Source organism: Xiphophorus couchianus, chromosome 4, assembly GCF_001444195.1.
Source record: "Xiphophorus couchianus chromosome 4, X_couchianus-1.0, whole genome shotgun sequence".
NCBI classification, from domain to species: Eukaryota; Metazoa; Chordata; class Actinopteri; order Cyprinodontiformes; family Poeciliidae; genus Xiphophorus; species Xiphophorus couchianus.
In genome coordinates this window covers 4,348,559-4,375,880 of record NC_040231.1, presented here as the reverse complement: position 1 = coordinate 4,375,880, position 27,322 = coordinate 4,348,559, and the positions used below count along the sequence as shown (strand labels likewise).

The window sequence follows — 27,322 nt, the reverse complement described above, 5'->3', positions numbered from 1 at the left end:
ACATAATTTGTTGGTGTTATGAGACAGATAATTTGTGAAAAGATTGAACTCTTCTATCTCATCCCTGAGAAATGCACAGCCTGACCAAAAACAACCAATCAGAGCCAGGAGGCGGGTCTTAGTGACGTTGATCAATCTTCTGATTGGTTGTTTCTAGTTGGCACTAGAGAAGACAGAGGAGTTCAAATTTTTTCAGATTGTTTGATGACATATTGTCACACAATGGTGACAGTTTCAACAAAAATGTAAAGAAATATTTTTTAAAATAAAAGTTACATACTGCTCCGTTAAATTAAACTTGACTTTATGTTTAGAGTTCATAACAACCATCACGTATTATCTATGTCCTAATTAGCTGATTGGAGGTGTTGATAAAAAAAAATTAAAAAAATCTGTTTTACCATCACAAACAAAAACATTTTAACTTTTCAGCCAAAAACTCTCCAGGTTACTTTTGTGTGAATCAAAGTATGATAAATATATAGAAAAGAAATTCATACTGACTGATCTGCATGGCCTCCTTGGAGGCCATGGTATTATGAAATCTTTAAATACCTAGAGCCAAATCAACATAAATATGACTCAGCAAGATGAAAAGCTGCAAGATAACCTGAAAAAAAGCATAAGAGAGAAGCCAGAACTTCAGCTACAACTTTTGAATGTTACATGAAAACACTGAATGTCAACCAGTAATAACAATAACCGGAAACTTAAACGTCTCGTAAAATGAAATGTATTCATATTTTGAAGTATGAGCTTATGCTACCAATGTACTTTACTATAGCAACAAAAGTCCATTGTATTATTGCAGGAAAATGAGTACAACTAAAAATGCAACTCTACTACATTAAGTTTAGTCAGTTTGTCTGTTTTTTAAAGCAATTCTTAAACGTAATGATTAACTGTAAACATCATAAATCAACTATAAGAAACAGTAGGGGTTGGTGCTGACTATCCATTACAAATGTGAGCAAAAATATAACTTTGCAGTTGCTGTGTTTCCATTAAATGATAAACGCGACTAAAATCACGTTTGTTCACGCGATAAGTCATTAAGAACCATGCAGCACAATCATCCTCCTGCCACTTCCTGTTGTCTTCTTTGTCTTTTCTGCCAGTAGTAACATCTGGTTGTTGATCACATGACTCATGTGATATGAAAGAAGTGTTTCCTTTGCAGTTTTGCAAAATATCAAAAAATGTTTTTAATTTTAAAAAATTTTGAATTTTTTTGGAAGTGGTGTGTTTCCAATAAGCAAATTTATTTTTGTGATTCCAATTTGTGCAATCATATGGTGAATGGAAACACAGTTAGGCATGATTTTTTTTCTGAACAAACAAGATGTTTATTTTTTTCAAATTTTACAGCTTCTAATGAAAATACTTAAACACACACAGAGGATGTATAACTAAGAAAAAAACATGTACTGCGGTTTTGTTTTACACTAAAGCAAATACAAGATTTCATTCAAATTCACAATCTTTCATTCTACCAACAACAGTAACTCTGGAGCCTCCTGCTGAACTCTGACCTTTCAGAGTGGCTCCTTGGAGTGCAAAACCAAGAGGAGTAAGTAAAAGTCATGTTGCAGGTCATTTACTCACCATAGAGGTAGGAAATCCCAACCAGCTCAAAGATGGCAATGATAACCAAAGAATAGGAGGCTGCGAATGTGTCCACCAGCTGCAGCATGTACATCCCGTTCTTTAAAAATGCACAGACAATAAAACAAAATATATATTAGTAAGACGGTTGAGCCATTAATAAACATTTTAAAAAATCTCTTTTAAATCTTGCTTTTTATTGTCCTTTCAGTTCAGTGAACACACTGCGAAAACACGAAACTAGTTTTTGTTTCTATTTTTTCTTTATTTAATATAACATTACATAGAGGATCTTCAACTCAATGACAGATACCACAATACTTAAATTAAAAATAAAGAATAACCACAGATATTGACAATATTGGTTTTGAGTTCTACAAAGTCGAATAAATAAAAAATAAAAGTTAAATAAATAAATATATATATAAATGTGTAAAATTCCTTAATATGGATTAAAAAATCATAATTCCACTGGCAGATTATTTCACTTTTAACGTGGGAAAATAAATGTATTGCTTCAAATGAAATAATAACAATTTACTTAAAACAAGTTCCTATTTTTAGCTAAAAAGTTATGTGGAAATTAGTGTTATCTTATTTCATATGAATTAAGATACTTACACTAAAAAGTAAGTCAAAATTACTTGCTAAGTTTTTGTGTTTTTGCAGTAGATATCAAAAGTAGAAACCTTTGTGAAATAATTGTTTACTTAAAACAAGCTCCTATATCTTGCTGAAAAGCTACTTGTATGTTAGTTTTGTCTTATTTCAGGTGAACTAAGATACTTACAGACCAAAATTATGTGGTAAGTTTTTGTGTTTTTGCAGTGTAACCTTTCATAAGTAGAAGCTATTGTCGTACCTCTGTTATCATGGGAAAGCCCAGGATGAAGAAGGAGAGGCAGCAGACCAGGGTGAAGAGCGGTTTATGTTTCCTCAAGTATTTGGGGTACTCGTCCGACACGGATGTCACGATGGTTTCGATGGTGGCAAACTGGAAAAGTTTGAGGAAGAGGAGAGTGATGAGATGAGGAAGAAGAGCAGCTCATCACGAATCTTCCCTGATCGGCTCCTTCTTCTGCAGAATCACCAGCCTGCAGCCAGCAAGTTTAACTCATTTAAATTGCAAACAGCTGCAGCTGTTAAGATTTCAGCTAGTGTTTCTAGTTTCTAGTGTTGTGAAGCATTTGTCTTCATTTAGCCAATAAACTCTTTTTAAAGTAATTCAATTTACTTCCAAAACAGTTAAAAAGAACATTTATATAACTCTGAGAAGGAGAAGAATACAAAAATAAAAAATAAAAATAAGACTTTGGATTACAGGGAAGAGACCCGACGTGTAGGAGTCAGCCTGGAGAAAAGCAAATATGACATAATGGTGAAAGCGCCTCTGAGCCCAGAGGAGTGCAGCGGATGAATACATAAACAGGGAAATTTAAAGAGGCTGGTGTTGTGAGGACATATGCATGAGAAGACAGCGAAAACGCACCGACGCAGAGCTGGATCTGCCACTTCCCCGTTCCTCTCCATCCTCCTGAGCTCCCAAAACTAATTTCCTGTCAACATCCCAAGCCTATTACTGCTGAGCTGCTTCCTACAACAAAGCCCGCAGCCTTCTCCTCTGAGCTGCCACTGCCAAGGCAAAATAACATCATCATTTACTGTTTCCTTTGACTTGCGTCCTAATGTGCCACTGTGGCCTCTGCTCCTCTGTTCGGCTCAGGAGCATCACAGTGCACTTAAAGGGGCTGGTGCTTTACGGGGACGTGTTTGCTCAGGATCATACTCGGAAATGCTCTGAACATTAAAGATAAAAATGAAAAACAACATGCCAGAGACTGAAGTGTTTATTTAACGAAGCTAATCCAGTAAATGAGCAAAGTAACTCGCATTTTAGTCAAACAAACAGACTAAAAAGCCATTTCTATCCAAGAACTGTTGTTGCTCTATAAATTATTCTAACACCTAATCATCATTCATTCATTCATTTATATATTTATTTACCTATTTATTTAGTAAGTATTTTAACTTACTAACTTGTTTATTTATGATTTCTTTATTTACTTATTTATTTTTCTTAACATCCCAGTTGTTTCTGTGTTTTCCTACCATATTTTTTTATATCTGAGATACTTATTTATCATTATTTTATTAATTTATCGAGAGTTGCTATTTTTTAAGTTTCGTGTTGCTGTCTTTCATGCACAACCACTTTCTGATTCTGACACAAACGCACGGCTAAAACCAAATACAGAACCTTTCTGTTCTTACTGTCTGATATTATTCTGTTTTAGTTGTGTTAGTATTACCTAAATGTTTTTTTATTTATATTTGTAAACTGAAATGTAACCAGTGGATGCATTGTAGGGCTGCATCCTAAATACATCTTTCTTCCATAAACACTGTTGATTAAAACCACAATTGGGATACATGAAGGTTCAATCCTCGGGTCCCTTTTATTTAATATCTACATGCTCCTGCTAGTTTATCAGTTGCCATGGCTACATAGATGATACACAGCTCTGCAGTATCACCAGCTGACTGAACCTATTGAAGCACTGAACAAATCAGTGTGTTGATGTGCCATAACTTTCGTTACCCGAACAGAAACAAAAAAAAGTAAATATTTTTTGTCAGCACGCGGCTTCTGTTATCACAGCTAGAAACTAGAGATCAGGTCGGAAATCGGACTCAGACCTGAACCTTCAGAGACACATAAAGACAGTAACAAACTTGGTCTTCCATGACTTGATGATTATTTCCAGGATTAAATGTCCTAGCAAGAGCTAGAAAAAGCCATCAATGCGTTTATCTTAGTTGCAATAGGTATAATTTAAATTACTGTTTTAAAACCTTCCAGACCTCTCAGGTCTTCTGGTTCTGGTCGGCATCCCCAGTACCAGAACCAAACATTCAGCTTCTATGCACCACAAATCTGGAACAAACTTCCAGAAAACTGCAAAACTGCTGAAACATTTAAATCAAGACTAAAAACCATTTGTTTAGAGCTGCCTTAACTTTTTATTAATTCTCATTCTTATAATGATTATTGCCTCATTGTTTCCTCTGGTATGTTTTTGTCTCGTAAAGTACTTTAAACTGCCTGAAATGTACTGTACCAACAAACTAAACTTGACTTGATTTTTGTGGCATCATCAAAAAGTCTAAAATAATCAGCCAAAGTGCAAGTCCGGTTCATCCCTGGGTGAAATCAATTAAAGCTGAACACCTCACGTTTATCTTTTCAAATAATTACAATAAAAAAGATGATTTCTGCATTTGAGATGAACGACTTTCGTTTTATATTTTCTTCTTTTGTTTTCATGACACTTAAATGTCACGAGAATTATTTTAAAAATAAAGAGCATAAAGCTGATATTTACTAATGAACATAAATGATTTTTTTTAATGGTGAGATGTACTTTAATGCTTTTTAAAAACTTTTAGATCTAATTAGTTTGACTCTTTCTAATCACAGACAGACAGCCTTTGTTCAGCTTCCTGGAGAGTTTGAACTCTTGAGCAGACAGCCGCAGCGGGAAGCATACCTGGGTAATTATGTTAATTGGGTCAATGCCTGCAGTGTTTACACATCACTGGATGTTACCTGCAAGGTTGAAGGTTTATTCCGGAGCAAACAAGTCAGGAGACTCATGTGACTGACAGGAACGTTGATTACTTAGAGATTATTTCAAATTCTAACAATAAAAAATACTATTCTTATACTTTTCTTCTAAATTCTGTTACCTTTAATGCAATTTTTCATGTTGATAAATTTTCTGGAAATCAAAAGTTGAATGAATCATCATAATATTAGTTTTGAATTTTTTTTAAATACAGTGTTTTATTATATAAACATAAAAAAAACACATTGAAAAGAAAAGATGCGAAAGCTTAAAGAAGAAATTGAATTTCAATAGACTTGAAAAGTTTTAAAAAATTTTTTCTCTTATGCCGTTTGTAGTTACGATTTTCAATATATCAACTTCTAAATTAAATTACGAGCATTTGTGCGATAGACTTGAAGAAAAATTCAATCTTTTTTTTTTGTTTTTTAGAAAAAATAATAATCTGTTTTGATCCATCATCCAATGTTTCACATTTTTAAAAAATCACTAGCACTATAAAGGGAGGTATAATAATCAGACGATTATATTTAGTGCTAAGTAGAAATGAAAAAATCTTCATAAATGTATTGTATAACTTAAGGCTAAAATAGTAATGGATTTTTACTTAGCTATGTTTACTTTTGATTCTAAATTTAAAGTCCAATCTTATCACTAAACTAAAATCTCATCCTTACAAATTATTTCTACATCTTATTTTTAATATTTTTCTGTTACGTAAAAAATGACTTATTTAAGAAGCTTCTAGAAGGAGCAGAACATACGGATACCATCAAAAATTAAACATTTTATGGCTTTTACTACACTAATACTGTCTTTGGGACTAACTTCACAAAGTGTCTTTTTCACAGTATGACTAAATGAAAGAAAATATAAATTTTACTGGAATATAGTATAAATTTAAGGACTGTTGGTGCAAAAACAAATTTAACAAGCAGGTTTAAAAACAATTTTAGAGATAATCTGTAATTCATAAACCCTGTTGGAAGCATTTATTTTAGAAAATTTACATTGATTCTTTTTTATTTTTATTTTTAAAGGGAGTTGTAAAGACTAGTTCATGAAATTCCTACATTTCTGTATCCTTTCTTGCACAACTTTAGATAACAATATTGATATTAGTCTTAACTTTAAAGTTTGTTTGTTGTAGAGCGGGGGAGTCCAAAGTGTGGCGCAGGGGCCATTTGTGGCCTTTGGAGTGATTTTGTGTGGCCACCAACTGCAGTTCAAGAATGATACAAACTTTAATTAGGGTTAGATTTTTACCAACATAATTTTCTTACAATAGAACATGTCAAGTACAACACAAAGTATTTATCTTTTTATAACCAAACTTTTATAATTAGCAGAACTGCGTTTATGTCAACTTTTACTGAAAAGTCAACTTTTCTGTACCTGAATCAGCTTTTGTTTAATTTATTAAACTTGGTTAAATATAACAAGTCTTTGGAAAGAAAGTGACGCAAATCTTTTTCTTATAAACAGAATAAATTTGTTCAATCAAGTCCAAAAGACTTAGAAAAATAAATAACATTTCTTCTAATACAGAAGATCTGCAAAATCATTTTATCTCCAATTAATAGCATGTCTTTTCTACAAAAAAAACACAATTAGACAACTTTAATTTGTTGATTTTATCTTATTTTTGTTATTTTTTACTTATTTTGTCCTCATTTGGCCCACGTGACAAAACGTTTGGACACCCTGGCTGTAGAGTTATCACTGTAAATTACATAATGTAATCAAAAATACGACCTTTTCACACAAATGTAAAATTTTTCACACATTTATCATAGTAATTTGTTGGTTAATCTGAGAACATATAAACTGTAAGAGTGCACTATATATAATATCACATAGCAAGGTGGAAAAAAGCAGCAGTTACCATGGTATCCAGTCCAAGAGTAAGGAGCATGAGGAAGAAGATAATTGCCCAGAAAGGAGACAGAGGGAGTCTGGTCAGAGCTTCAGGATACACCACAAAGGCTATGCCTGGACCTGAAATTAAAGCAAAAAAAAACATAGATATGCATGTTTTTCACACAAAATGGACACAGATGATTACAAGGTAGAGAAAAGTGAGAACACATTCTCAAAGTTCAACAAACCTTCAATTCTAACAAATATTTAACACTGGAACTGGAAAACATTTTAAATATCCAAAACAACAGAAACAATAAATAAAATTAAGCCCCAGATTGAAGATTTTTTATCATCCAGTTTTAGGTAGAAAGAGAAACTATAAATGATACAAATGGAATTATTTATGATGCGATTAATTAATCTATTATTGCTAATTGGGACAGGCTTAGCTGTCTTACCTTCATCTGCCACTTTCTCTATTGGCACCTTCAGTTCATGAGCCATGAAACCAATAACAGAGAAGATGACAAATCCAGCAAAAATGCTGGTTGCACTGTTGGTGCACGTCACTATGATGGTGTCCCTGAAAAAACAGAAACAAAGGAGGGAGGCCAGATGCAGCATAAGCACAAAAAATAAAGAAAAGCATATGTTGTGCTAATAAAAGTATGTTTATATTTCAAATACATGCTGGTGCATATAGGTACAACAGTGCCCTCTGGTGACACGACGAAAAACTGCGTGTGGATCTAAAATATGGTAGTACAAAAGATAAACACTAGATGGCGCACAATTTTAGAAAAAAGAAACACTTATGTTGCTTTTTCTTCTTCTGAAGGCCATCTAGTTCTGTTTATCATTTATAATCAGTAACATGTAATAAATAGGAATAGTATAAATGAAAGAAGCAGTGCGCTGCGGTGGCTAAAAGTGATGTTTATTGGGACATTTCTACCACACAGACAGATACAGCATCATGCATCTGAGGTGTCAGGGTTAATAGGTCTGACAGACGCGTAGTTTACCTTTTAAGTGTTTACCTGTAGCAGTTATTGTGGAACTTATTGTAGGAGGAGAGCGTAATGAGGCCTCCCCATGCAGCCGACAAAGAGAAGAAGATCTGAGTAGCTGCGTCTTTCCACACCTGAGAAGCAGGAGAGGAGTTAAACGAAGGCGAATTATTGGCGAAAACTGATTTTATTTTGTTTATGTTTGGGAATTGTAATAGAGAAAGAAGCTTTATGTACCTTTGCATCGTTGAGTTTTTCCCATTTTGGCGTGATAAAGTACAGGATGCCGTCGGCGGCACCGGGGAGGGTCACTCCTCTGATCAGCAGGATGACCAGCACCACATAAGGAAATGTGGCTGTGAAATAAACCACCTGGCCATAGGGAAGAGAAGGAAACATGTGAGGAAAGTAATAAAATTAAAGAAATACAGTGAATAGAAAAACTGTTCAAAATCAAATCAAATTTTATTTGTATAGCAGATTTTAGTAACAAGGCAGTTCAAAGTGCTTTACATCATAAAAACACTAAAATCAACGAGTGAAACGTTTCCAGAGTACTGTCATTACACATTAAAAAGTTGGTTAGTGTTTCATTTATTATTAATCAAAAGCAAATATAAACAGGTGAGGTTTTAGTCTAAATGTAAAGGAATTCAGTGTTTCAGAGGTTTTATAGTTTTACAGAAGTTTGTTCCAGATTTGTGGATTTTGGTTGATATTTAACATTTTGATGTTTTTAAATATTCTGTCTCATATTTCTGCATGCAAAGGACATTGACTAAATAAAAACTAGAAAAAAGAATTTAGTCATATTTTTTGGACCAGTTTGAACTTAGTTTACATTTGCAGTGGCATTGTTTCAAAAAAAAAAAAAAAACTTCTAACAATATAAAAGCTATTGGAGGTTTGCTAAGTTTTAAAAATTAAATCTTGAATTTTGATGGTCGGACAAAAATTAAGGTTCAAGTTGCTCAATATTTTTTTTCTGATTACAATTTATAAGCCAGATTAATTAATTTGCTTATTTATTTATTTATTTAGAACATGATGGCATGTACTAAATAACATGAACAAGGAATGCTAAAGACACATATTTTTTGTACCACAATAGTCTTAACAAGGTCCAAAAGGAATAAGAAGGATATTTCCAAACAAAAAAAATCTCTTATTTCTATTTTTTGAGTTTCGCTGTTGACAATTTTCTGTTTGATTTCACCAAATATTATAGTGCCCATCTGGATTGTTATATCTCCACTGTCTAGTCAAATTTCACCAGAATCACAATGTGACTCCTATAAAAACAGATTTCCTCTCGGGCTCTAACATGATTACTGTAACCAACATCCTGTCAGCCGGGAGATTCGATTCACTGCAGCAGATTTAACGTGTGAGGTTGTTGCTTTTTTTCCTTTATAAATCTAATTATGGATGTTTTTTTATTTCAAATATAAGTTTTGTGTCATTATTAGGATGTCATTTTATTTTTTAAATTGCCTGATTTACAGTGTAGATTTCACCAGGATCTAGTGTCAATTTTGGATGTGTTGTACTGAAGCGTTTCAACCACTAGAGGGCAACATAACACAATCATTCTATCGTCACAGCCTGACGAGACGACGGTGTTTGTGTTTGTGACAAGTCAATATAGACTAATTTATAGAGAATTATACATTTTGAACAGCTAAGATGAGAAATTTGCAGCATTTTTGTAAATAAATGCCCTTAAATCACCAAAAGGGGAGAGAGATCATGTTAAATAGTTTCCTAGTTTACCTGTCCTCAGCTGTTACAGACTAAACAGTAAAATCTAAACCAAAAATGAAAGAGTATGTTTGTTGTGTGTGTTTTTACTTTGCCTGATGACTTGATCCCTTTGGCTAATGAGGCGTAGACGATGAGCCAGGCCAGGAAGAGGCAGCCTGCCAGAGGCCAGCGGATGTCTCCTGGATATTCAATCCCTTTGGAAATATGCAACACATTGTACCTGCAGGAGTAAGGCCATGCGTTAAACTCAACCTCGACACTACTAAGCAATGTAGATGCATTACATTAAAATGCCCATTATATGTTATTTACATGCAGAGTTAAAGGAAGCCACAGACTGACTTTCATCAAGTTTCTCATAAATCAGTTAAATCCAGTAATCTGGAAACAATCAAATCATAACTAAAATATGATTGATATGGTTATTGTATTTGAAAATACTGCTGAAGTCCAAACACCTTAAACCTCTTTGCAACTTAAAACCAGAAGTTTCAGTGTATTTTTGGTAAATTGTCGCTAACTGAACGAAAAAGATACTTTTCTTTTATTTTGTTTGTTTGTTTTTACGTTTACAATTCCGAAAGATTTTACTTTTTATTCTGCAACAGAATAAAAAGTTCAGGCCTTTTTATTGTGACACAGTGCAACAAATTGTCTTCAATAATGACCAAATTTCTAGTGTGTGTAGACAGATGTTTGTTAGAGACAATTTGACAACAAATAGATCAGATGAAAAACGAGTCAGTCCAAATTGTTACCTGACAGACATTTTCCAATAGACTTAAATACACCAAAGGGTCTGCAAAGTATTGAAATATGTGACACATTCTATATTTTTGTCAGCCTAAATTATTTGAATCCATGTAAAATTTTACTTCCACTTTCATCATCTGTAACTTCAAATCTGAATAAAATGTCTTGATGTTTGTGGTTGTTGTAACAGGCAAAATGTGAAACTTTTCAATGAGCATAAATGATTTTAGAACTCTGTAAATTTTCACTGACGGGTAGCGTATCTAAATATCGTACTCAAGTAAGAGTAGCAATATTTGAACATATTTTTACTCAAGCAAAATCCAAGAAATTACTCAACTAAGAGTAAAAATCTATTTGGTAAAAAGTCTACTCAAGTACTGAGGAACTGAAAAAATTATCAGCCATTTAAAATTTAAAAATTGCATAATCAGATGGACCAAAACATAAAGTTAAGTGGAAATGTTGATATGAAACTTCTTCACTTTAAAACTGCAGGTGGTGAATTTTTGGTTAAAACATGTTTATGTTTTTCATTTAGTGGGTAGAAAATCCAGAATCTTTACTCAAGTACAAGTAGAGATACTTCATAACAAAATTACTAGAGTAAAAATACTCCTAAAAGAATTTAAAATGTAACTGGGTAAATAGTTACTACTGTGAGTTTTAGACTGAAATAAAGATTAGTTTGTGGCACAGAAAATAGATTCAAATGACATTTTCTGCTTATTTAGTTTTAAATTTGACAGGATTTATGTGTCAAACTGATTAAAAACAACAATATAAGAGTGAGAATCTTATAATTTAACCCTGTATTTAGTGCTTTTCCTTTCTGATAAGGTTAGGAATGAACAGACAGCAGAAACCAGACAAACTGTGCAGAGAAAGTGGAAGCGTTTTATTAGAAAACAGACTCACTTGAAGTATTCCTCACTGGGGCTGACGTAGGTCTTGTTGCCGTCCGCCGTCATGTTAAGCAGCTTTGTCAGGTTTCCCACGGCGTTGGCGGACAGACAGAAAGTGGAGTTCTTGATGGAAACGGGGTTTTTGTCCCGCAGGATGCAGGAGTCTGTTCCAATCAGAAATCAACACATTTGAACTGGCGGAGATGTGCTTCGTTTTCACGGACTGTAAAATGTTAATGAACAGATAGATGGGTGTGATTTGCAGGGAAAGAAAGTTTCTGCAACATGGAGTCGATGTTGTGAAGCACCGAAAGTCAGAAAAAAGTTTGGATTTATATGTTGATCCACTTTAAGAACCTTAATGCTTCCAATTTCCAACTTTTATGCTTAAACTTTAGGTTTTTGCTCTATGAGATCACAATTTCTGACTGCTTTTATATACAAATGGCAATGTGTATCCAAGACAAAGTTTCATTTTAGCCTTTAACTGATAAATAAAAAAATATCCCAACCAAAAGAGTGATATCTAACAAGATTTTAAAGCACCGTGAAAATGTGTAAGAATAATTTTTTTATATGAATTTTGAAATTATGTGATGAGCAAGTTACACAGCAAAAAAAAAATAACGGCAATAATTTGGTTTATTTAGCCTGCCATAAAGAAAGGAAAATTATCATATTCTGAATGCCAAAGTTCCAAACTAAATATTTAATTCACCAGCTAAAAACTTAATTCAGTTTACAAACTAAATATATAGCTTGTTAATTAAATATTTAGTTTGGATCTCTGATATTAATAAACATTTGAATTACATTTTGAAAATATGAAATTTTTTCACTACAGTCCAAATAATCCAAATTATTGCTGTTAATTTTTTTACTGTGTAACTTTAAAAAGTCGTATGCACCGAGCAAACATTGGACAAACTGCATCTAATTCATAAATAAATAGATTTTTTTTTTTTTTACAAAGAACCTATAGTGTTAAACAGATGTCCTATGTTTATTTCGCCAGCAGAGGTCAGTGTCGGGCTCACTGCAGCACTGCACCAGCCCAGTCCGTACAGTAAATTTGTCAAGCAAGCAGTTTTAGTGCTGAATTCACAGAATCGCTGAGGGAAAATATTACAGAAAATAATAACCAGTTTTTACGATTATTCGACGCAAATCGTTGCGAAACGTCTCAATGTTTAATTCTTGGACTTTTCTGTAAAGCAAAACGCAGTTTGATGAATAGTTTCTATAAGAATCGCGATGTTGCACACTGCTACAGCCGTGCAATGCATTGTTAAACCATTAAAACTTATAATTACTGTAGGATTTAAACCAGATTTCGTTGAAATGTTCAACTCCGAATAATTTGATGTGTTACACGGAGGCCTCCTGCACATGTCCTCATCGGCCGACATCATTAGAGACGCACCAGACATGAGCGAGCAGCTCTTAATTTGTCACTCACTGCAGAGATCGCAGGTCAGGATTCATTATACTGCAGGACACCTCGGCTGAGGGAGTCATGACGCATTGCGCATTGTGGAGAGAGAACGAGAGGCAGAGGGGGGCTTTTGGTGAATGCGTGTGAGTGTGTGAAGGTGTGTGTCTTACCTAACAGCAGCATGTCTTTGTCCTTACATTCCAGCGTGTTCCACTCATTCCTACAGTTAGCCCATGGCAGTGAGCCCTTCAACGAAGCGAACAGGTAGTACAGTGTCCAGCACATTATAATGTTATAGTATATGGCTATCAAGACAGATATTATCAACATGGCAATCCCGCAACCTAAAATAAATAAATGAGACGAAATATATACATTACTCTTTAGAAAATTTGAGAAATAGTTATTATTGTTTCATTTTTTCTGATTTATTATTATTTTTTTATTATTATTATTTGCTTTTTATTAGTGGCGCCAGTTTACCTTGGAGAGCGGGAATGCATTTCCAAACTGACACGGGCCCCTGGCTGGCAAACTGGCCCAGAGACACTTCCAGCAAAAAGATTGGGATCCCTGCGATGCCCAGCATGGTCAGATAGGGAATCAAAAAAGCACCTGGGGAGAGAATTACACAAATTAGAGAGGGAGAAAAATCTGCCTCTAAATGATTAGATTAACTGAAAGGTTATCTTAAGAATGACATTCCTGTCATTAAAATGAAAATCAAGCAGATATTTTGACTGTATTTAATGTAGATAGAAGTTGGTATTTATTTTTTTTTCAATTTTACTGAAGTAATTTCCCAACGTTGTGTTTTAAGGCCTTGAAGCACATTTATTCCATTTTATTTTTACAAAGAAACATAAATCTTATCATTTTTTTCCCGGTTTTTATTTAGTGCATGACATAAACCTCAACATAAGCTTTTAAAATCATGATTTGTTTTCTGTTCCTGAGCTCTTACCTCCACCATTTTGGAAGGCAAGATAAGGGAACCTCCACACATTTCCCAGTCCCACCGCGTAGCCAACCATGGACAGAATAAAATCCAGTTTATTGGACCAGTTTCCTCTGGCCTTATTCTCATCTCCCCCCTCATCGTCATCATCATCATCAACAGCGTCCGCCTGAGAGGAGGAATAAATATTAGATCATTCTCTACATGAAATGCAAAAATAAACTAGATTAAATCGAACCCAAAATAACCAGCCGAGTCAATTTATTCAGAAAATATATTTACAAACAAAAAGAACTGACCAAAGTGTGCAACTTGGAGAAACTGGTAGAAAATACATCGATTTAGACAATATACAACCCAGACAAAATCATAAAGAAGTCATTTTGTTTAAAAGGTATTTTAGCTTCTTAAATATTTTTGGATAAAATACATGTTTAAATGGACACAAAAATATGTTGTGTATGTCCTGTAAAAACTTACAATTAGTATTATATTAATTTTATGTCTTATTACGAATATTTGATCATGGGAAATTTCAAATTCATTTTCTATCTTCAGCTGCATTTATTTACAAACATTTTTCTGCCACTAAAGCACAAATTTTCGGTGCAGAGATTTATTTTTTTTTAAATGTCCGACATCACGGAAAAGCAAAAAATAATGAAACTGAGTCTAAATAACCTGAGTGTAAATAAAATCTAGTGTGAGCGCGAGAGAGGGATGTCCCCTCGAGACAGGTTGTGATCCGCAGTCTCGTGCTCAGCTCAGCCTGTCTGGCGGGAAACACCTGGGCTGTACCAAGTCCGCCTGCTGGGATCCGGGATCACCGGCAAATACCGCGAGAGTTAGGAGTCAAATCCTGCAGTCCAACCCGCTTCTGGGGCTTTAACCGCGAGCAAAATCAATTATAACACCTTCACCGAAACAGATATGAATTTATAAAGAAGAGACGGTTATTGAAAATGTCGCCGAAGAACGGAAGAGACAACAACCTCTGCTTGACACGTATCTTTTTTGCTGACATAAGCGAGATTTAAAGTTTCGCATGCTTTAATTAGATGCACAAGGAAAGAATCATTAAAAAGAAACAATCGGCGCATGCAAGACTACAGAATTTACACAAACTGAAGAGTTTGGTTTTGTTACACGAAGTAAATCACATTTTACTGAAACGCGTAAATAAAAACCCCTTTAACTGACCGATCCTTACAAAAACAGCGAATTATAAAACATGAATCTCATAATCAGGTCTTTAAAACCAAATCCTCGACAATCAAGAAGCAGCACGAAGCTCCGCAAACTCTGAATGTTTGTTCTTGCCAGGGGCTTTTGCGCCCTTCAAGTCTATTCATCTTTGCGCTTCGTTTTAATCAGAAACATCCGCAGCGCACCTGCCTCCAGCAGCGCCCAGGAAACGCCTCATTTAGCAGACTTACCCCCGCTAAAGTCCCCGGCTGAACAGACGTGTTCCCATCTGTTCCCAGTATGATGGTGGTGTGGCTCATAGTCGTCCAGTTGCCCGGGGTGTTGTTTTGCTCCGCCGTGGCCCGGAGCGGGTCTCCGGCTGAATCCTTCCTGAAGGCCGAGTTGATGGCCACTGATCCGGGGACAGGAGGCGCCGGCGCGCTTTTAAACGTCCCATACTCCTTATTGGAGTCCGGTTCTCCCGGTTTATTCTCCGGGGGACAAAAAGTTTTGCTCTCGTTGCACGGACGCGGCGGCTGAGGCGCCGGGTGGTGGTGAGGGGCATGTGGTTGGCATGGCACCGTGTTGTCCGGTTTGTTTGCTGTAAATCCCGCCGCTCCTTCCTGCTGCTGCATTGGGATGTAGCCGGCCGGCTGCTTGGCCATGTCTCTCTGCTCAGACAGATCCTGGAACATAAAAGTGACAAATCAGCGACAGGAACGGCGACGCTACGGTAGAAAGCATGAAGCCTTGAATCTGCTGCTGCTGCTACTGCAGCTCATCTCTGCAGCTACAAAACCTTTTTTTTTTCCACAGCAGCTTTTTGATTTTGGTATATTTCACTTTCAGGAGGTGCGTTTCTGCAGCCTATGAATGCACAGTATTTGTGTGTGCGCGTTGAAGGGGGAGGAGGGCGCGTTGCCTTGCTTCTCCACTTCTCGCCTTCTGCAAGATTCTTTAATTTTACGCCCCATTTCCCCCTCATGTCATTCAGCCACACATCCACTGATTTTTATGGCCAATAGACAAGCTGCTGCGGGTCTCTGGGAGGCTCCGCTCTCCCCGCAGGCATGCGAGATCCCCGGCGTTCCAGGGCTTGAGCTGGACCCGGGGCGGCGGAATTAAAAAATGGCTCCCTGGAATTTCAGGGGGCGGGAAGAAAATCCTCCAAATGGGGAAAAAAAAATGTTGATTGATTAATGCTTTGTTGCGTTCATGATTAGTGAAGACGGTAACTAACTTCTTTTAGCAAAGTTTCCTCAGTATAAAAAGGGGGAAAAAAGCAGAAATAAATTTTAAAAAATAACCCGATTTCTTTTATTGTAACCCTTTAAAGCATCTGGAAGATATAAAACAGCCTTACTGGAGTGATGACTGAAAAATAATGACGAAAAGTTTTCTGCGTTTCAGCACCACGGACAGCGCAACCGCTTCAGCGGCGGAAAACTACTTTCAAAACCCGCGAAATTTACACAAAAATATTCATAAAAAACCTCAATCTTGATTCAACTTAACGTGCAAAAGCAAACGGAGGAGTTTCTATCCACTTACCATTTTGTGCAGAGTTCTGCGTTCAGGCTGAAAACAGCTGTAAAAAAAAGAGAGAGAGAGGAAGAGAGGACTGGAAGCCGAAGTGGTTATTGCCGCGCAAAGCAGCAAGTGCAAAGCTTTTCTACGGCTCCGTGGGAAAGCTTGGAGCAGTTTGCGTCAGTGTAGAGCAAGGTGCCCTTCGCGTGACATTTTCTTGATAATAGGAGTTTGATAAATCATTAGGCTTGGATTCGGGTTTTTTAAAGGGGACTAGCCGAGCCAAAGCGACGGGGGGCGCGTTTGTGCGTGCGTGAATTGTATGTGTTCTGATTACGCACGTTGCATGCGTGAGCGCTGCGCGGACATCGCTGAAGCTGATTAATACACTCGTGACTACGGATGTGCAGCTTCCACGCGTGCATTGACACATCCTACATGATCACGGGGAACCAGACTGGGACGGAAAATATGGGTTCATGCTGGAGTTTTAAATCTATGCTCAGATATAATCTCGATTAAGGCCTTTTGCAGTAATAAAGTTTGGGGTTTTTTTATGCCTTCCGCACCAAATGGAAATAGATTCGTTAAAAAAGAGAAAAGAGTTGAGAAAGAAAAAGTTGAAACTTTTGCTTTTAAGTATCTAATTCGGGGGAAATGGAGGGTTAAGTTGAGCTAAAAATGACCTGAACTATAAATAGTTTTTCTTTCTTCCCCCAGCTAGTCGGTTTTACGCACAGCACGCAGGAGGCGAGATGCGTCACCAATAGAAGCATTGATCAAGTTTAACAAAAAAAACAAAAAAAAAAAAAAACGCGGGCAAAGTCTATACAGAGCTACTCATTTGTTAAAGTCTTGCGCAGGAAGAAGCTTGTTTTATGAACTCACACGCGTCAGGAGGACCCGGAGCCAACCACTGGAGCCTCCACTGGAAGCAGTGACAGCTGATTCCAAAACACTGCATTGCGCATAACATTGTCCTGCTCTTTCTGTTACTGGAGGATGCAAAGAAGAAAAAAAAGTCAGGAGGCTGGTTGTGATGTCTTTATGTCTCCTTTGTCTTATCACTTACAAAGAAATCATGAGGCCTCGTCTCCTCTTCTAGTCATGAGAACAGCAGGCCGCCATAAAGTGAAACTGCAGACACTAAAGGAAAAATGAACTCCGTAAAATTAACTCGTTATATTGAGACACAAAGCTAAATTATTTATTTTCACTCATCACTCATCTCGGGTCAAACTGCTCAGACGTTTCTGTTTAATTTGTTCTAATTGTCTTTGGGTCAGATCCCATTTCATCCTTCCCTACAGATAATCAGATTTCCTACATTTTCGTACATCACTTTATGAACAGATCATGGAAAACTACTTTATATTCTCAGTTGTCAGGGTAGATGCGACACATCAATGTTTCGAGCTCCAATTTGACGCAGTTGCCATGACGCAGAGAGCTGTCTGCTATTCCCAGACGGCTCCATTTCGTACTCGAAACAGTTTGGTATGAAACAACTACACTGGGGAAAAAAAGATAATGCAGCTCCAAATGTAAAAATAAATGTGATAATTGGCCACAATTACATTTTACTCAAGTTTTCGATATTATTCAAGTTAATTTATTAAGTTGTAAAGATAAACAAATAAAAACAATAGACCGATAAACACATTCTCTCTCTTTACAGTGTACAAATAAAAAGGTTCAAAAAGGCGAGTCCAAATGGTTAAACCAATCAGAGGAGGCGGTTGCCCAAGGCGGCAAAAAAGGGGGAGGGGAAGTTTCTAGAAAAGAAAGATAATCTTATTTTTATTCTCCCGTTTGCAAGCACTCCACTGTAAAAAGAATAGAGCTCCAATTGAAAAAAAAAGTCAATTTGCTACATGTAACTCATTTCAATTTATCAAACTTACTTTGTTTAACATGACAACTTAAGAAATTTTAAATATTTATATGTTCTTGAATACATTTAATTTGATAACATAACTTTTTTAAAAGTTGGATCACCTTGTTTTCTTTTTTCAGTGATATATGAATCTGAAGTAAGTTTCTCTAGTGAATCCTGGGAAACTGGATTCTGCTGGTGTGGAAAGATCTGATAATTACTCTCATGTTAATCGTTTGTGGTGTCAAAGGAACAGCTTTCCACAACACCATCCTGCAACAGTCACCTATCAAACCAACAATTCCTGCTCAATTCGCCTCAATCTTGCTCCAGAATATTACCTTTTTTGTCTTTTTCCTATTTCTGTAAACAAACCACTTGCAGCATTTGTTTAAACTATGAAATATGTGTTTGTTTCATATATTTTAATATTTCACAAATAATTTCATATTATTTTCTCAAAATGTTATCAGTTTTGATTGAAATATGAGGGAATGTGACCGTTGATAAGCGACTTCGAAACAGTGAGCTATTAAACGGCCAAACTGCAAAAGTATGAAATGAGGAAAGAAAATAGAGCGTCAGTTAGAAGTCTTTAATATAATAAAATCATAATCAGCAATAATTACAACCACAACATGTTCCAGTTAGACTTTATAATAAGTTTATATCTATATTACTGTCAGATATTTCAACAGTAAGTTGGCCAATTTAGAGTCACTGATTTTATATACAGAAGTATATAAATTTGTGAAGTGGTGCTGAGAAAAAGTAAAAAGTTACTGTCCAAGAAATGACTCAAGCAAGGGCTAAAAAGTATTTAGTGGGTAGAGGATCCAGAAATTTTACTCCAGTAAGAGTAGAGTACTTCATAATAAAATTACTCAAATAAAAGTAAAAAGCGCAGCATAGTAAAAATACTCCAAAAAGTACATTTTTCCAAAAGAGTTACTCAATTAAACGTAATTGAGTAAATGTAACTCGGTGCTACCAGAGGGGGGAAGAGTAGCTAAAAATAATAGTCATGTAAAAGTAGCAGTCCAAGAAATTACTCAGGTAAGAGTAAAGCATTTGGTAAAAAGTTTACTCAAGTAGTAACTGATCAAATTATCAATCATTTAATATTTTAAAATTACATCATCAGATGGACCAAAATGTAAAGTTACGTGGAAATTTTAGTATTTTAAGGACAAAAATGACAATTATTTATTTAAGTAACAATAAAAAACAAAGTCAGGCATAAGAAAATGTTTCCAAATCAGTTTGTTTAACAAAATCTGTAGGTCTGGTGTGAATCTGGTGAATTTTTAGTAAAACATTTTTTCTTTTTTTCATTGAGTGGATAGAAAGTCCAGAAATGCGGCTTTAGTAAGAGTAGCGACACTTCATAGTAAAATTACTCAAGTAAAAGTAAAAAGAACAGAGAAGTTCGTTTTACTTCTACTCCTAAAAGTACATTAAAAAGTTACTCAAATAATGTAACTGAGTAAATGTAACTAGTTACTACCTTGACTGAGCTGCGCTGAGCCCACGCGTGGCAGCTGCGGGTTGCGGGCCTGACTCGCTCTCCTCCCCGCTGGAATCAGCGCAGAGACTCTGGCTCTCTGGCTCTTCTTCATTTGCACGCTGCGCTCCTTCCGCTTGTAAATCTCCCTCCGCTCCAGATAAGAAGCAGAAGCGGCTGTATTAGCCGCCGCCAGGACTTTAATTACATTGTCAACAGAGAATAATTGTAATTGATTTCTGCTTCTCGAGCTCAAGGACTGACGCACACGCAATCAGCGCTTATATGATCCCCAGAAACAGTTCGGATGTTTCATTCATCACTCCTGCAGAGAGTGGTTTACACATTTCGGCTCCTAAAAATGCGCATAGATGTAATTTAAATGCATTAAGTTGCTGGTTTGTTCAGCTTTTGTGCACTAATGGGTGTATTGAAGTTATCGTTCGTGAATCTTACATTGACAGAGTATAGAAGTTGATTGAGTAGGCATCATGGAGGAGGAAGAGTGTGTGTGGGGGTGTGTGTGTGTATGGTAGTGGTGGCGGGGGTTTCCGTGTCCCCTTGCGCCTGTTAATTACGTGAGATGGCGCAGTTTAATTGATCAGGCTCGCTGTCGCCTGGGAGATAAGAGGCTGCAATCATTGCCAGCGCATGGGAGGCGGTGATTCAGCAGAGGGGGTCAACCAGAGCATCATCATCATCATCATCATCATCATCATCATCATCATCATCATCATCATCAGAACCTTCCCAGTTTCCGGTTTATATTCCAAGTTGTTCGATTTTGCAGTCGTGAAACTTGAAATCAGATGTTTTGCCTCTACAGCCTGTTTTATTTTCTGATGGATGGTTTTCAATATGATTCTTCTTAAAACCAAAGATCTATCTTCGCTTTTAACAAAATTATATTCCTATTCATTCATTTAAGAAATTATCAACTTAAATCAAGCTCCCATATCTTGCTGAAAAGTTACTTGTAAGTTATTTTTGTCGTCTTTCAGGTGAACTAAGATATTTGCACTAAAAGCTAAACTAAAATACTTTGTGTTTTTGCAGTGTATTTGCTGTTAAGCTGCATGCCAGAAAACAGACTTTCACTCAGTCTAGCGCCATCATGTGGTCAAAATCATCAGACTGAAGAATCAACACTTTCAGGAAACAACATCCATCAAGTGGATAGTTATTGTCAGAGATGGGTAGTAACTAGTTACTTTAACTTGAGCAACTTTTTAAAAAAAAATTTACTTTTACTACCTGGACTTTTTGCTTTAACTTTAATTATTCTGGATCTGTGATAACTTCATAGAACCAAAACACTTTAACCAAAAAATGAATGAAAATGTTTATTTTGCTTGATTCTGTTTTGTAATTATGTTATTTATCTGAATATTTTTTATCTTGGTCCTTAAAATGCCAACATTTCAACATAAGTTTATAGTTTAGTCCATTTTATGATGTAGCTTTTACTAGTAATGTAATTTCTTAATATTCAGTTCTTTAGTAGGTTTTTTCTTCTCGAGTCATTTCTTGAACAGCTAATTTTTACATTTACTTGAGTAAAAAAACATGTTGCATCATTGCTATTCTTACTAGAGTACAATCTTTAACTACTCTACTCACTTGTGGGTTTTTTGTAAACTATATTTAAATTCATCCAATATTTATTCATTAATTACTTTATACAGAAAAATCCATTTGAGACACGTTCTAACTTTCAGAGAGAAATATTAAAACGTCATAATGTAAAACCCAATTTATTACAGACAAGCATCATTCAAATACTAAAAGTAACAAAACTGGGCAAATCAAATCATTAAAAGCATAATAAAATGACACCAGGTGATGCAAATACGCCAAAAATAGGAATAAACTTTGATTTAATTCTCAGAATCCTTTAAAGAATGTTTTAAAGCATTCTAATATAACCAGTTTCAGAAAATGATTCAGAAGTAGCAGCAGAAATACATCAGAAAACACAACCACTACAGACAATTACATGTTTAAGAGTTCAGGATTCATCATCACAGGCAGAAAAAGCCAGAAAAAATATTTAATTGTAAGCAGAGCTGCTCAGTGGAGTATGTAAAGAGGTGTAAGTCACCCTTTTTTAAGCTAAAGTACCTTTTAGTATTGTCCCTGGAAACCCGTGGAAGATGGATGATGCTGCCGGCGAAGTCTTGTGCAGCTCAGAGTAAAACAATAAGAGGAAGAAATTCTTGGCAAAAGCACATAATCTCTTCACAAAAGAACAGTCGGCACTGAGGGCCTTTTACATTTTCTACTCATCACTGAATAAAAAAACCCAACACATAGCATCTTCTTAGTTTGCAGAGTTTCTGTCTTCTGAGTTTAATTTGAAACAATTAGCAAAGCAAACGGGCTGCACAGTGGCGCAGTTGGTAGCACTGTTGCCTTGCAGCAAGAAGGTCCTGGGTTCGATTCCCGGCCGGGGTCTTTCTGCATGGAGTTTGCATGTTCTCCCTGTGCATGCGTGGGTTCTCTCCGGGTACTCCGGCTTCCTCCCACAGTCCAAAAACATGACTGTTAGGTTAATTGGTCTATCTAAATTCTCCCTAGGTGTGAGTGTGTGTGAATGGTTGTTTGTCCTGTATGTCTTTGTGTTGCCCTGCGACAGACTGGCGACCTGTCCAGGGTGTACCCCGCCTCCCGCCTGGAACGTAGCTGGAGATAGGCACCGGCAACCCTCCCGACCCCATTAGGGACAAAGGGTGAACAGAAAATGGATGGATAGCAAAGCAAACATGTTTTAATAGCTTTTTTTCTGCAATTTTGCAGGACATTAATCTCAATTTCAGGTATCTGGCTTTTTCCGCCTTTTATTTTCTGTTTTTAGGCGACAAATTGAATAAAGAAGTTTGTTCAAACCAAAAATCCTACACACAGGAAATGGCAGCACTCCCAGGAGCGTAGTTGCCAAAATGACTAAAGTTTTAAATCACCGGGGAGAAGTTGGCTCCAAGCAAGGGTCAGGAGAAATTATCCGTACTTCCCATCAATCAGTATAAACTCAATGTGAACAGAGGTCACTTTATAAACCACACACATCTTAACAACAAAGGGAAGCATTTTATTATTTTTCTGCCAAAAAAAATGAAACTGAAAGTGGGAGTGCAGAAAGGCAAACCGTTGGAGTTCAGGTGAAGGAAAAACAAAGCAAAGATTTGAGAAAAATGTCTGAAACTAGGTCATGAGAAAAGCAGCAGCAACTTAATTAGATGGTTATTTATTGAAATAATTCAACAAACTAAAAGTTAGGTGTAAAAATAAATGTAGTGTCTGAATTCTGAGATTAAGATTCAAATTTTGGAAAAAAGTCAAAATTCTTCGATGAAAGTCAGAGATCTGAGAAAAAGTCAAAATTATATTTTATTTCAGTGGCGTTATTCCTCTTTTGTACAATTTTACAAAACTTATAAAAACCCAAACAATAAGTGTTGCATCTTTTTTATGTACTTTTATCAGTAAGTGATAAAACAAAGTTTTCCAACTTTGGGAACAAAACATTTATCCAATTAAATTTTTAATATAATAAATGCTTACAATGACACAAAGAATAAAAAGTGGAAATTTAAAAAAGTAGACAATGCTGATGACCAAAGTATTTAGAGTTTGTCCTTTATTTTGCTCAGTACATGAATTATCAAAAAAGTCAAATAAAATCAGAGCTATAATTGGTTACATAGATACCATGATGGGTGACATCATTGGAGGCTGTAAGTCTGCTTCCTGCCTGGAAGGTCAAAGGTGACAAAGAGTGAGCGCGGATCCTTCTTGTTTTTACGCACGGTGATGTTTCCCTTCAGCTCTTCTCCTGAAGCAAACAGGAAGACAAACAACACCCTGGTTTAGATTAACATACAAAATATGGAAGGCCCTGAGGTTCAACAATATGACCTTCATAGCTGAAAACGTGCTGATGCTATGGCAGAAGAAAAGAGAAAAAATAATTTTGACTTTATTTTTACTCAGAATTCTATCTCTATGCAAAAATCCAAATATTCTTAGAAGCATGTCAATTTTGACGAATTTCAAGATACTGAGATAAAAGTTTGAATTCTGAGAAAACAATTCAAAATTCTGAGAAAAAAAGCACAATTTTGAGGAAAAAGACAAAATTCTGAGAAAAAGTCAGACTTTTGAGAAAAAAAGTTAAAATTTTGAAAAACCATAATTCTGAGAAAAAAGTCAGAATTTTGACTCAAACATCTGAGGAAAAATGGCTGAATTTGAGAAAAAATTCCAAATTCTGAGATTAAAGTTAGAATTCTGAGAATAAATCTTTTTTTCCAGTGGTCTTGATCCACTCCTGTTATTTTCTTTGTGTGGAAAAATCTGCATGTCTTTCACGACAAATGCACCAAAAAAATGTATTTAAAATGTACATGAAAAGTTAATTTAATTTCTGTTGACTCCAAAGTGTACGCCGCTGTAGCTGGTATTTACTTTTGGGACATTCTCTACGTCATTAAACACAACACCCTACCAACGCATCCATACATCAGACTTGAAGCGAAATGAAAACGCACCAAAAAACACCGAGTCAGACATCGATCAGAGCGTTCATAACAAAATGAAAGTCTTCCTGATGCCCTGCAGCAGAACGCTGCTGCTGACTGCGCGAGGTTGGGCCTCTGCAGCATGAGCGCTCTGCTGCTTGCAGAAATGATGATGTGCGTGAAGCCAATATGCTTTAATGTGTCTTAATAAGCAGGACCGTACAGGGCAATGCAGATGCTCTCATATCTCCAGATGGCAGACACGAGGAAACACACCTACAGCGGTGACGCAACATTATGACGCCTAGTCGCTCCGATTAACTTCCCGTTTGACTGCTGGAGGTAAATGAATGTTTAGTGAAACGGAAAACCGGCGTCCTGTCGCGCTGCGCTCCGCTCGCAGGTTGGAGGACGAGAGGAGGAAAATGCTGACTGAGCCCGTTTCTCCCGCAACACGTCTGTCGTCGCTGCTGCCACGTCTCACTCGTTACCGTGGCAACGTCACGGACCCGAGGCGCCACGCTCCAGGTCCGACGCCGCTGCTGCAGGGAGAGCACGCCTCGACAGTGGTGAACAAGGCAATACACGTTTTATTCCTCAAAATATTTTTAAAAAGTGTCATAATTTCATAAATATTTGCAATTACAATCTACTAAAAAATTTACTTTAAATCAACCACTCTGATTTAGAGATTTTTTTAGTTGCACCTTCTGCTTTGGAAAATAATTCAAGCTCAGTCAATTTTTATATTGGAATTACATCTGGACTTTGAATAGGCCATTCTAACACATGCACATGTTGGCTGTATGTTGGAAAGTTAACCTAAATGTCGATATCAAATATCTTTAGCAAAATTTTCTTTCTGCAAAAACGCAGAATCTTACTAAGTATTTTTAGTAGTTTCTGGTGCAAATATCTTAGTTCACTTAAAAAAAGACTAAAGTAACCTAACAAGTAACTGCAGGTACGTGTAAAAAAAAAAAAACACATAGAAAACATTTTGATCATCTGATCAAAGCTTCTTCTTTCACACAATCTGGCAATATTTTGGTTTTCTGCAGCGCCTCCTCCTGGTGCTTCTCTTACAAATTAAAACAAATTTTGACTGAGGATTCTCTGATTTACTTTATTCACTTCTGATACCGATGCAGATATCTGAGGTTTAGTATTGCCCAATACCGGTCCGATACAGAAAATCAGTGCTGAATTTACATAAAACATTTCTTTTTTTTAAAAACAGACATAAATGTACAGAATTATAAATTTATTTGATAACTCTGCACCAGTACGGCTCACAAGATTGGTCAAATGTGAAAAACAACTTTAATTTGTTCAATTAGGGCAAATAAGTGTGTAAAATGTGAAATACAAAAAACTGAAATAAACAATCGGTTAACTACCTGGATCAAACATGTATAAAATAACAGCAACAAACCTTAATAATAAATAATAAAGCTTGACATCACTCAGAGCACACAGCATAGAAATAGAATAGATCTGCCATTATTGATAGGTTTCATTGTCACCAATATCTGTTGTAGAAGTTTTTTAAATCTTTACCAAATAAAAAAAAGACATTTAATGCCACAGAGGCCTGAGCTTTGACAACATTCTGTTATAAGACAGAAAAAAACGACTTTCCCCCTAAAACAACTTTGCAATTAACTGTCCAAGTAATCCTCTGTGTTTCAGATTGAACTGGTGAAGCATACAAACAATCATTGACAGAATGTGTGTTAAGTCAGGGTGCGACTACAGCGGCCCTGCTGCAATCAGTCAAACTAAAATCCCCATGGAAGAGGGGCCTGGGAGCTCTGGGTAAACTGGCCGCTCAGATCCCAACGAGTTAACCATGTGTGGAAATGAGTCGAGGAACGGAGCCGGGCTTTCGCTGCGGCATCGTACATCACCATGCCACTGTCATTAAGCACAGGCAGGCCTCTGGAAACAGCTTGTCTCAGCCAAACACTGCTTTCCTCCATGAAATTACAATCAGAATATACAGCTCTGCAGATTGGAGCTATTTATGTTACAGCCACTCTGCACACATTTCTACTGCATCTGCATCCACACACACTGCATGCACTGGATTTTATTTAGGGGGATTGGAAGAAACAAGATGTACACACACACACATCCCCTTAGTAGACAAAAATCATATTCAAGTAAGAGTAGCACTACTTCAACATATTTATACTCAAGTTCAAGTAAAATGTAGCTAATTACTCAAGAGTAAAACAGTATTTGATAAAAAATGCTACTCAAGTACTGAGTAACTGATCAATTAATTATCAAATTATTTGATAACAATTGCACCATCAGAAAAACCAAGATATAAAGTTATGTGGAGATTTTATTACCACAACATCTCTACTAAAGATTACAAGAATAAACTCAAAATAGTAGAATAAAGTAAATGTTTTGAGAAAGTCATAATATTTTGAGAATAAAGTCGTACAAGAATAAGGACAAAATAATACGAGAATAAAGTGAAAATAATAGAAAAAAGTCATATTTCAAGAATAAAGTTGCATGAGAATAAAGTTGAAATAATATGAGAATAAAGTCATAATAGAATAAATTCATAATATTTCAAGAATAAAGTTGCATGACAAAGTAAAAATAATGAGAATACATAATATTTTGAGTAAAAAATTGCACAAGAATAAATTCTTTAATATTTTAAGAAGGAAGTTTTACAAGAATAAAGTCAAAACAATACAAGAGTTAAGTCATAATATTGTGAGGATTAATTAATAATATTTAGAGAATAAAATTGTATGAGAATAAAGTT

General features: G+C 35.9%; 2 protein-coding genes across 5 annotated transcripts in view; both read right to left on the bottom strand.

The window, feature by feature from the left end:
• slc6a5 (solute carrier family 6 member 5) overlaps positions 1-18,153 on the bottom strand; it is a 29,337-nt gene extending 11,184 nt beyond the window's left edge. Inside the window, exons 1-14 of one of the 3 annotated variants that reach the window (XM_028015324.1) lie at positions 17,704-18,153; positions 17,520-17,626; positions 15,356-15,790; positions 13,926-14,088; positions 13,445-13,576; positions 13,132-13,305; positions 11,540-11,690; positions 9,956-10,088; positions 8,342-8,476; positions 8,135-8,238; positions 7,553-7,677; positions 7,117-7,229; positions 2,468-2,599; positions 1,606-1,705 (exon numbers count right to left, since the gene is read on the bottom strand). In XM_028015324.1, the coding sequence (XP_027871125.1) occupies positions 1,606-1,705; positions 2,468-2,599; positions 7,117-7,229; positions 7,553-7,677; positions 8,135-8,238; positions 8,342-8,476; positions 9,956-10,088; positions 11,540-11,690; positions 13,132-13,305; positions 13,445-13,576; positions 13,926-14,088; positions 15,356-15,769 (1,876 nt within the window). In that variant the 5' untranslated portion in view covers positions 15,770-15,790; positions 17,520-17,626; positions 17,704-18,153. Of the gene's footprint in view, positions 1-1,605; positions 1,706-2,467; positions 2,600-7,116; positions 7,230-7,552; positions 7,678-8,134; positions 8,239-8,341; positions 8,477-9,955; positions 10,089-11,539; positions 11,691-13,131; positions 13,306-13,444; positions 13,577-13,925; positions 14,089-15,355; positions 16,628-16,655; positions 17,496-17,519; positions 17,627-17,703 lie in introns of those variants that run through there. The other 2 variants (XM_028015323.1, XM_028015322.1) reach the window with 2 other exon arrangements.
• A 5,232-nt stretch (positions 18,154-23,385) lies between these two features.
• The window catches only part of prmt3 (protein arginine methyltransferase 3), a 59,271-nt gene continuing 55,334 nt past the window's right edge, over positions 23,386-27,322 (bottom strand). For both annotated transcript variants that reach the window (XM_028015063.1, XM_028015064.1), the window contains one exon: positions 23,386-23,843. In XM_028015063.1, coding sequence (XP_027870864.1) covers positions 23,734-23,843 — 110 coding nt within the window. In that variant the 3' untranslated portion in view covers positions 23,386-23,733. The remainder of the gene's footprint in view (positions 23,844-27,322) is intronic.